Source organism: Patella vulgata, chromosome 5, assembly GCF_932274485.2.
Source record: "Patella vulgata chromosome 5, xgPatVulg1.2, whole genome shotgun sequence".
NCBI lineage: Eukaryota > Metazoa > Mollusca > Gastropoda > Patellidae > Patella > Patella vulgata.
Genome location: NC_065883.2, coordinates 52,857,265 through 52,867,607, shown reverse-complemented (window position 1 = coordinate 52,867,607; position 10,343 = coordinate 52,857,265). Strand labels below are relative to the sequence as shown.

The 10,343-nt window shown below is 36.4% G+C and overlaps 1 protein-coding gene across 1 annotated transcript; it reads right to left on the bottom strand.

The window, feature by feature from the left end:
- Nucleotides 1–1,338: 1,338 nt before the first annotated feature.
- Nucleotides 1,339–4,060, bottom strand: LOC126820411 (uncharacterized). The gene is made up of 3 exons (XM_056100922.1): nucleotides 3,883–4,060; nucleotides 3,315–3,419; nucleotides 1,339–2,363 (listed from the first exon to the last, which is right to left on the bottom strand). Exons 1-3 carry the CDS (start codon nucleotides 3,913–3,915, stop codon nucleotides 2,130–2,132), a joined length of 372 nt encoding a protein of 123 aa, XP_055956897.1. The 5' UTR covers nucleotides 3,916–4,060; the 3' UTR covers nucleotides 1,339–2,129.
- Nucleotides 4,061–10,343: the final 6,283 nt, after the last annotated feature.

The window sequence follows — 10,343 nt, the reverse complement described above, 5'->3', positions numbered from 1 at the left end:
TTGGTCCGTCCTTCAGTAATCGACTTGTGAACGCGACAAAGTCTACTGTTTTTAAGACCAAGTAAGCGCCCTCGTGAGACACAAGTCCCCTCAGACCCAGTCCCAAATTACTTATTACCTGGATTTTTTTTTGCGCCTATAGTAGCACTAAAAGCTCGGTTACATAAATATTATACGTAGCTATCTGAAATCTTTCGCGCCTGCGGTGCTCCATTCCATTATATCACCATTCTTCCACTCTTGATCTGTGGTCTTATATCACTATCATATTCACGGTTATAGTGAATCGCCCACTTAGTATATCACTAGTGAGTGGGTCGTGTGGCGACAGACTGTACAAATGTTCTATAAACTCTCACAAAACATAGACGGAATTAACATGCAGTCCTCGAGATTCTGTCCCATTTCCATCCCACCGGAACGATAAGATACTGTACTTTACCTAACACCCCGCCCTTCACAAAATTGGAATTCGAAGAGTAGGCCGTATCGGTGCAGAAAAGAAGGACGTTAACCCCATTTCATTTCATTTCATTTTATAAAATCTGGGAAAGGCGGACATACGGAAATTGACGCAGAGATTTAACAGTTAAACAGCTGGGGTTTTTTTATTTGCCATTTATTTTACAAATATTATACATGTTATTAGAAGGAAATGAGCATAAACAAATGTACATACCAATTATCAATACATAATATACATGTAGAAATAAATGTTACATGAACTAAAACAGACAGGCTAAATATGTACATAAGTGCAGAGCGGATAAAATGGTAAATAAATAATAATATACATATCTCAGAAAAAGAACATTTTTAACACAATTAATTGAATAACAAAAAAAAAATGTTTTTCTTGTATAAAAAGGCGCCCGATTTCATGATAAAGCTTATATTTGTATGTATTTATGTGGTTATAAACAAAGCTTTAATCAAATTAAATCTGCTTTCAATTGTCATCGCCGCACCTGCATTGTTTCACTCAAGAAAGGCCTTTGTATGATGTTTCAAAGGTTATACTTTTTTGACCAAAGAAGTTTGAACCATACAACGTATCTTAACCAATGTTTAACTGTATTTTAAACTTTACTAACAATTGTATTTCAAATAACAGACAGCTATGGACTTTTGAGGGGCTGGGTGGCCTAATGGTCTAACCATAGAAATAAATATGCAGTATCAGTATCTATTCCTCATGGTCTAACGCTAGATATTTAGACAGCCATGCTCCAAGATGGCTGCAAATTTCGGCTTTTCTTTCACAGAAATATACACACTGGACCGATTGTGCGGATTTTTAAACATCCACATTTTTATGTGGACGTATCACGTTGTTGCCTATGTCCGTCCGCCGAAACGTCTAACGCTCGCCTCGACGTCCGGACGTCCGTTCACATTGTCTGTAGATAATCTAGAGCCCTCAATTTTTGTACGATTTAGATGAAACTTAAAATATATTTGTAAAAAATCAATCAAGTAAGGCAGTTAGGTTTGACTCGACCACAAACAATGATATTTCGTTGCCTAAAAGTCCACCATCTTGAAAATTGGCCACCATGTTTGATTTTAGAATAGCTATGGGCTTTATCAAAAGAGTAGTCCTCAATGAGTATTATTCCAATTTTTATACATGTATCCACATTTGGACGATTTCCAACTGTTTTTAAGCAGTCAGTTACTGTACTATATCTTTGCCTATAGTCAAAGTTGTCCACAACAATAGACCCCTCACCTTTCTTAATACATCACTATACTGTATTATTTAGGATAAAAAGGCCAATGAAAGACATACGATGTATATTTCGAGAGGTAATTAATTAAGCTTGTGATGAATGTCTTTAGGAGATCAGTGTGGAAATTCGCACCCCCCCCCCCTCCCAAAAAAAACCCCAAAAAAACCCCATGACCTTCGAAGGTTGGGAAAACTGACAAAATTCCTCCCCTTGTCGTAGGTCCCCAAATCGCTATTAAAAAAAAGCCGAGGCAAAGAGACAGACATATCAGACTATAAATATATTCTGTATTAACAATCATACCTGAGCTCTACGCAAGAATGGATCTAAAATAATGTTTCTCTTAACTTAAAAACTGCATATATAGTAATATATCTAGGCGATTAAAAATACAATTTATTTCTTCTTTTTCTTCTTTTTTCCACCTTTCTTTTTACCAGAGGACTTCTTTCCAGATTTCTTGCTGCCCTTGGATGTCTTGGTACTTTTTGCACCCTTGCTGCCCCCTTTTCCTGGACTGCGACTGCGACTACGGTTAAGGGTACCCTTTTTACCTCCTTTTTTAGCTTTTGCGTCGTCTGGATCAATCTGAATTATGACAAATTCAACCTTCTGACCTTGGCAGTTTTTCTATAATAAAATTATTTTTAGTAATTATTTTTTATCTAACAGAGGTAAATGTGGAATCTGAACAGTTGATATATTTTTCAACTCATTTAAAGATACATTATGGGAGATTCGGTAACGAGTTGGCAGTTCTCACTATAATAGTTAAAAACTAGATAATGTAAAGGCAATTTGGTGAAAATTTCATTCAAATTGATCCACTATGAACCGAGAGCTAAGCGACTGATCTTCCCATAAGCCTCGGTCATCATTACTAAAGTCAGTACGATAAACAGAATAGTCTCGATTATCCATTTAATCGTTTAATCGAGAAGGAAAGTTATGCAGTAAATCGGTTTACAATCCACTAAAGATCGCAGGCTAGCGCTGCCATCTAGAGTTGATTATGGCCTGGATAGGTTAATTAATGTCTAATTAATAATTTAGATAACATTTCAGGTCTAAAGAAAGACCTGAAATAGGCAGATTTAGCTCTTGCATAATGTATGTTTAACATCTCATCAATTTTTATCTGGTTCGTATTAATCAATATTATGTAAACGAGAAAGAAAGCCATTAAGGATACTGAGTGAGGACAGGAAATCAGGCAGCCCCCCCCCCTCACCCAATAATACTCCACCCCCTAAACTAATAACCTGTCAACAGGTCAATGCTCTTTTCCTGTGAGATTTAGCACTCGCTCCGCTACGCATATTCAAGGGCTGAAAAGTTATATTTCATAAAACAATATTTTCACCCCAAATCAAATTTATCCCATTTAAACATACCTAGTGACGTGTGCGACGTCTAGAGCAGCCCACACCACTTCTGGTTATTTTGGAGTTCATCTATATCTTTTAAAAATTCTGTATTTTTGAGTTAATTTATAACGTGTGTCAATTAGATTACAATGATCGTTTAATTATTATAGTGAACTGTATAATAATGTTAAATATGAGACAATTCGTAACAAACCTGGTTACATTTTCTACACCTACTCTCTTCAAACATATGACCTGTATAATCACCTTTCATACATTCTCTACAATATCTAGTACCACACCATTTACACATAAACGTCTAAAAATTAAATTGACAAAATTAAAGGGTTCCAGTTTTAAAAATATACTTAAAGTTCATGAAACCGTAGAAAATCAATACCGATGCCCTGGTAAATTGTCACCCCCGATAATATCGTTACGATGGCTAACATTCCTTAATATCACGTTTCTAACATTTATCCTCCAAGGCCTACCCGTCGCCCCACCCCCATAAAACCGCTCAGCTCCACTACCGGAAGTGGTCATGGCCCGGGACATAATTATTTCCAAGCTTAAGTGTTGTGGTGAAGTATTTTTTAAAGGGTTTTATTTCACATTTTAGCGTCGGCTACTCGTGACACAGTGATCTTAATATCTTAGACATATAGACTTACGTGCTTAACTCTAGATAACTCTAGATTTAGTTACTCCCTCTAGCACTCACCATATAGACGTTATATACTGATAATGGTTGTATTCATTAGTAAAGTTATTATACTTACGGTGTCGATTCCAGGGCACCCCCACCGACACATGATTAAGGCACGATGATTATCCAAATAAATAAACGGATATAAGGTAATTGTGGATTATCCCATTGTTATTGGCTAATATCATTATAACCTTTAAATTATAACTGTCTCATGTCGACTATCAGTTCCGCGTCGTTAGTTACAATAGTTGTCAAGCGCACTTGACTGTCAATAAAAATCAATAACAGGGAGACAACTCTTTTTAAGATTAATATGAAAATTGACTGGACAAATTGTTTCAGCAAATGTGTATTCTCTAAATCTAGAGTACTGTTACACCAACCAGGTCATTTGGTATAATATGGGGGATGATACCATAAGTTCCAGTAAAAATAGCACCAGACTCCATGCCTTGTGACGTACAAGAGTAAGATCAATGCTGGATTAAGGTACAGGCCAACCAGGGGCCCCGCGTAATCATTCTTTGAGTATGGTTCAATAAATCCCCTCAATAATCTGCTGGTGTAGAGCCCTGATATAAGCAACTTGAAAATGCTTATATCATCCGATTTTGCTTATATCAGAGCAAAGTCTAAATTACTTATTTTATGGGTTTTATTGGTAAATTAAGTGAAAGTTTTATAGTTTCCCTTTTTTAAGTAGAATTTACAGTACATGTACAGTGCTAATAACAATAACAGGTAGTTGCACTTATGTAACACTATTTGTGTGAAGAACCAGTTTCGTTCAATTGTCGGACAAGAGAAGTTTTGTTGACAATTGAGTCAGACTTCACCAGATGCACAGACTTTGGAGGCATCATTGCAAAATTCGCAAAACTCGAGAGATCTAGAAAAAAGCTACGTAATTACGTGTAATGTCACGTCACCTATCTAATATAAACTAATGCAATACACAAAATGTAAAATATATATGCCACTGTTATTTCTTTTGATATGATGGATGGATGCCTACTCCTCCCTCGTGGAGTCATGCAAAATCGAATGATACTTGACAGGTAGATTGTAAGGAATACCAGTCCCCTTTTCTTTACTCGTAGGTCGTATAGTTCTTGATTGTTGCTAACTATGTTCGTGTTCAGATCTTCAGGACTTAATCATAATCCCTAAACCAAGTGTCAATGTATGGTTTGTCATGGCTCAGATATAAGTAAAATCGATTCTAGCATGTGCAACGGGACCAAAAATTACCCGGTGCCCCCCTTAAAGTCCTCTAACTTTGGTCTGCCTACTCTCCTCCCGATTCCCCACTCAAGAAATTTATCGGGTCATTGCGTCATGCATACGGTACTGTAAACTGACGCGTCTCAATGTGTTCTTATTAGAACATTTTGCGTTGAAATGTGAACACGTGATTGTTCACGTATGAACACATCCTCGGTATCCCCAGTGTACCCATTCCGTCCTACTCCACTATACCCTGGGTTAATCCATAGGGTTTCCACGATTTCAAATTATCTGCCCTGGCCTTGATTGTAGCTATAGTCTACGAACCAATCAAAAAACAGTTTACAAACCTGTCGTTTCGCTTTCGTTTTTATAAGGGTAAATGACCATATTCATGTCCATTTACTTAATGATTTATGTAAATAATGTATATATTTCTAATTCATTTATGTATTATCAACATCTGTTGTATGTTTCGCTGATTTCAAATTATGTATAACATCTATATGTTTGACTTTTGTTATTATTATTACTATTCGTTCTTTGTCTGAAAGGTTTCATTCTGTTATGTTTATTATTATTGAACTTATACTTGGCAATTTGATTCCCAATATCACAATATTGTTTGCGATATCACCTCGGTGGAAGTGGACGTAAAATAGGCCTACAACTAACTAACAAACATTCATAATGAGTTGTCTACTATATCACGTGGACGTGAAACTCCGCGAACGAACGAAATAACGATTCTCAATAAAACTCTTGAACCTACATAAACGTCCGGCCTTCATTAATATAATATTATATCGAGGGCTCAGAACCAGAAGTGAATATCTCCAAAAAGATGATTTTGAGATAATGGCCTTTGAATATTTCAAAGCTTATATTAAATACAGATACGGATATATCTATTTAGATTTTTTTCTATTTGTCAGTTTTGGGCTCATACTTTAATATTGTAACAAAATTAAGCTATTTTGTCCTCAAAAGTATAAAATATCCATATTTAATGTATATATTCACTTCTGGCAAGACAATTATTGACTTTTCGTGGTTGATATTCAATTGGAACATTGGATAATAGTGATTTGTGAAACAATTAAATGGGGTTCTAAGCGTAACAAAGCTTGAATTTTATTCACATAACAAAATTACACAAATTTTTTTTATGATAAACATCAACTTCAAGTATCAACTTCAGCTTCGTCGTCAGAGTCCTCAACAGCTGGTTCAGGTACTGTATCTGTAATCCTGTTGGACGTTGGGAGAGCTCTATACCAGGCTTGTACTTCTTGTGGTATGATCAATTGATCACGCAGTTTTACTAAATCTGTTTTTTTGGCCTCACTTATAGGGAGCTGATGAAAATATAATGATGAAATTGAATCTGGGATAATGAAAGGTCGACCACGGCGATTAACTTTAATTTCCTTGAACTCTTCATTGTAGTTATATCGATAGAACAGAACTCCGGGGCAAGACTTTCTGAATTTGAAGGACTTGACGTGAAGCCAGTTAATGATGTTTCCATCTGTGTCTTTGCGTCGATTATGTATAATATTTTTTGCTAAATTTTGAAAGTTGATAAACTCTTCATGGTGCAATTGTACCACCATATACGGGTTCCTTCGCCTGGATTTTCTAAAGATGTTTATCCAATCAATCATAGTGAAAGTATCCACATACTTCTTCTCATGTTCTATTGCTGAATGCATAGAGTCAACTTCCATTTCCGAATGGCCGCTCTCTAGAAAGTTTTGGTTAATTGTGTCAATTTCTAGTTTATTAACAGCATACATAAACATAGCAGCTACATTTTGATTCCGATTTTGACCAGAACAGGTGTCTGAGTATAGAGAAACAGTTTTAGTTGTACCAGGTAAATTGCGAAGCCATCTGAACAGACAAGTACTAATCTCATTACTGCCCCTGTTTCCCTCAACTTCATTCCAACAGTAACAGTAGGCATCATTTGGTTTACGAGCCTCCCAAATGCAAAGATTATAAAGACAAATTTTCCTACTGTAATACATTAAAGATGCATTACTGTGGATAAGCTAACTTACACTGATCAACATAAAGCTGATACATTTTTGAAATCGTCAAAGTTTGGTTTAGGTATTTTCTGTGGGTATCTTTCCGAGTGTAATGTGACTCGACAAACGGGAAACTCTTTATATGATTTCGAACTTGGTCTAGAGCATTCTGGGGGGTTTTATTGACAGGAACGTGGCAGCCTCTTTTATCTTCATCAATAAATACTTGTGTACCACTTTCTGTACTCATCCGTTTAACAGCTTTATCAATAGGACCATGGCTAATATCAAGTGTATTTTGAAAAAACTTCTTACATACTCGTATGTCAGTGTTGCCTGTTTTGAAATAATACTGAATAGATTTTGACTTCTCTTTCTTCCTCGTCCTTTCAACCGACATCTCTCTGTCCCCAAAACTCTAATACTAGAAAGAATAAAATCGTTTTTCCTGGCATAATCTTCAAGGTTCCAGTAAACTGTACAAATATCATTTCTTTCTTCTACAGAAAATTTCGTATCACATTGGAACCGACAATTTAAACAATTATTCTGTCTAGGTGCTCTGGCCGATTTCTGTTTTCCCGTACTGTCAATGTGTGCCTTACCGAGAGAATTTAATTTCTTTCTGACAGACTTCTTCCAGTTACTTGGGTCACTCTTTCTCATCCGCGTATGTGTTTTTTTTATTGGTGGCAACTTCATCACCATCAACAAGTTCACTACTACTACTACAATCGATCGCCAATCCATTTTCTGCATTGGCTTCATCTTCAATTGGGCCTACTTCGGGTTCAATGATTTCAAAAACATTATCACCAACTATAACAGCTTTATCTGTGATCAAAACATTGGTATCATTGAGCGCCACTAAATTCTCTAGAGAAGGATTTTCAGGCAATATTTCGCGGAGTGTTTCAATTTGGCGTTTATCTACATCGTCAGACAGTTCAGATTCTGAAGAATGGTGAAAATCTGGATCTCCCACAATATCGTCTTCTTCGTGACATTCATCACTGTTGCTACATTCACTCTCAGTCTCCATTAACATGTTAAGGACATCTGTTGCAGTCAATTCTGAAAAGACAAACAGCTCAATATCTACAACAACTGACTATTTCAGAATTTAGAAAAAAATATAGAGACAATAATTGCGAAAAATGAGATCGTGAATGGGAGGTGTGTGGGGTTTGGAGGACGTCCACTTAACGAAAACCAAGCCAATTAGGCACTAAATGTTATAATTTTATTTCAATGATTAATGGGTAGGGGTCTTTAGCAGTTGAAGGGGAGAGGAATAACATTACTTGTTAGGAATGAATGATTGTTTTTAGGGCATGCCAACAGCGTATTCTGACAATTTGCCGCCAAAAATATATTACAAACCACTGTTTTGTTTGACATCAAAACCATAGACATACAACAATAATTGAGGTACTAATTACAAAGGCATGATAAGTTTGAACTAAAAATGGGATAATGACTGAAAACTCTCAAAGAAATCTCACCTTTTTGACGCTTTTTCTTCTTCAGCAATTTGTTTTTGTTAGGCATGTCATTGTTCTCCAATTTGCTAAAGGGAAGCTCCTCTTAATAGCACAAAACAGTTCAACCAGAATTGAATATGTGCCACATAACCATTTCTGACCAAAGCATTTTTGTGCCAGAAGTGACCATATCCCAGATATCCACTTCTAGCTGAAACAGTTTTATTCTGGTGGACTCTAATCAAAAACAGACAGTGTATTTTATGTATTTTGATTGGCCACAGGCCTTAGACACTTCTGTCACATAAAGATACCACAAAATTTAGTCAAAAATAAACAAAACCTTAAAATCGCAAAATTTGGAGATATTCACTTCTGGTTCTGAGCCCTCGATATAATTTGTTGTTAACAAATACGCATTTAGAATAATTTAGACTTCTCTCATTTAGGCTCTCCTAACCTTGTCCGATGAAAGTAACTCCCTTTGTCGACTTCCTTTTCAATTAACGATTTATGGAATTGGTCAATCATCAAGGGCGGATAACTTGAAAACGTGTCCGCCCATAGATTAACCCAGGGGTTTGTGGAGTAGAACGGAATGAAACCACTGGGGATACCGAGGATGGTATGAACACCCTAGTTTTAAAATGTACGCATATCCTTAAAATCCTTTCAAATCTGGACATCTTGTGTGCATTTGCTTTCAAAGGTCACACTTAGAACAGACCGGACGCCATGTGTTCAAAGACCAGTAAGGAACGCTTGGCGTCAATAAGTGTTGTGTTTAGGGTTTACACCGCAAAATCAATTTGGACACCATGTAGTCATTTGACATCGGACATACGCACGGCGTATCACGTGATGCAGGTTATTTTTTAAAATCGTCATTTGCAGGACGCTGGTTTCACAGAGTAAAAATACTGTGCTCGTTTGACGTGAAGCGCTGACTGTTGTTTATTAAGAATTGGTTTTTATACGCCAACATTTTCATGTGGACGTATATTATTGTCGTCACACCTGTCCGTCTGTCTGTCTGTCCGTCCATAATTTGTTTGTGGACACTCTACAGGTCACAAATTTTATCCGATTTTGACGAAACTTAAAATATAGGTCTATCCCCCAAAGATCTCTGTTCCTTTCTATATTGGCTATCGGACCATAACTTCATGGGTTATGGCTCCTGATCGTACGAAAAATCACGTTTTTAGCTTGTGGACACTCAAGAGGTCACAATTGTCATCTGATTTTGATGAAACTTGAAAGATCCTGGTTCCTTTCGATATTCGCGCATATCGGAGCGTAACTTCTTGAATTATGGCCCTTGATTGTACGAAAAATCGCGTTTTTAGTTTGTGGATTCTCTGGAGGTCACATTTTTTTTATCCGATTTTAAAACCGTTTAAATATATCACTATTCCACCTTAATGAAGGGGAAAATCGAAACTAACTGCGCGAGAAAATGGCCGCTTTTTGTACGCAAAGTGTGTAAAAGTATGTAATACGAAGGTTATGGACCCTCTAGAGGTCACAATTTTTATCCGATTTTGATGAAACTTAAAATATATCTTTATATCCCAATGATCTCAGTCTCATAACTTTCAGACCATAACTTTCTGGATTATGGACCCTGATTTTAAGAAAATCGCCCTTGATTTTAGCTTGTTCTCTATCCATCTCTTTCTTGCAAAATGTGGGCGTATCTTGCCTGACAGCTGCTGGTTTTAATTTTCAAATAAGGTAGACAAGTTGTTTCAAAAGTAACAGGGAAAATTAAATATGTGAAT

Coding starts and splice junctions, on each gene's coding strand:
- LOC126820411 (XM_056100922.1), bottom strand. CDS start 3,915: ATGTGTCGGTGGGGGTGCCCTGGAATCGACACC. Junction 3,420..3,882: donor GGTGCCCTGGAATCGACACC/GTAAGTATAATA, acceptor TTTAATTTTTAG/ACGTTTATGTGTAAATGGTG. Junction 2,364..3,314: donor GGTGTAGAAAATGTAACCAG/GTTTGTTACGAA, acceptor ATTTTATTATAG/AAAAACTGCCAAGGTCAGAA.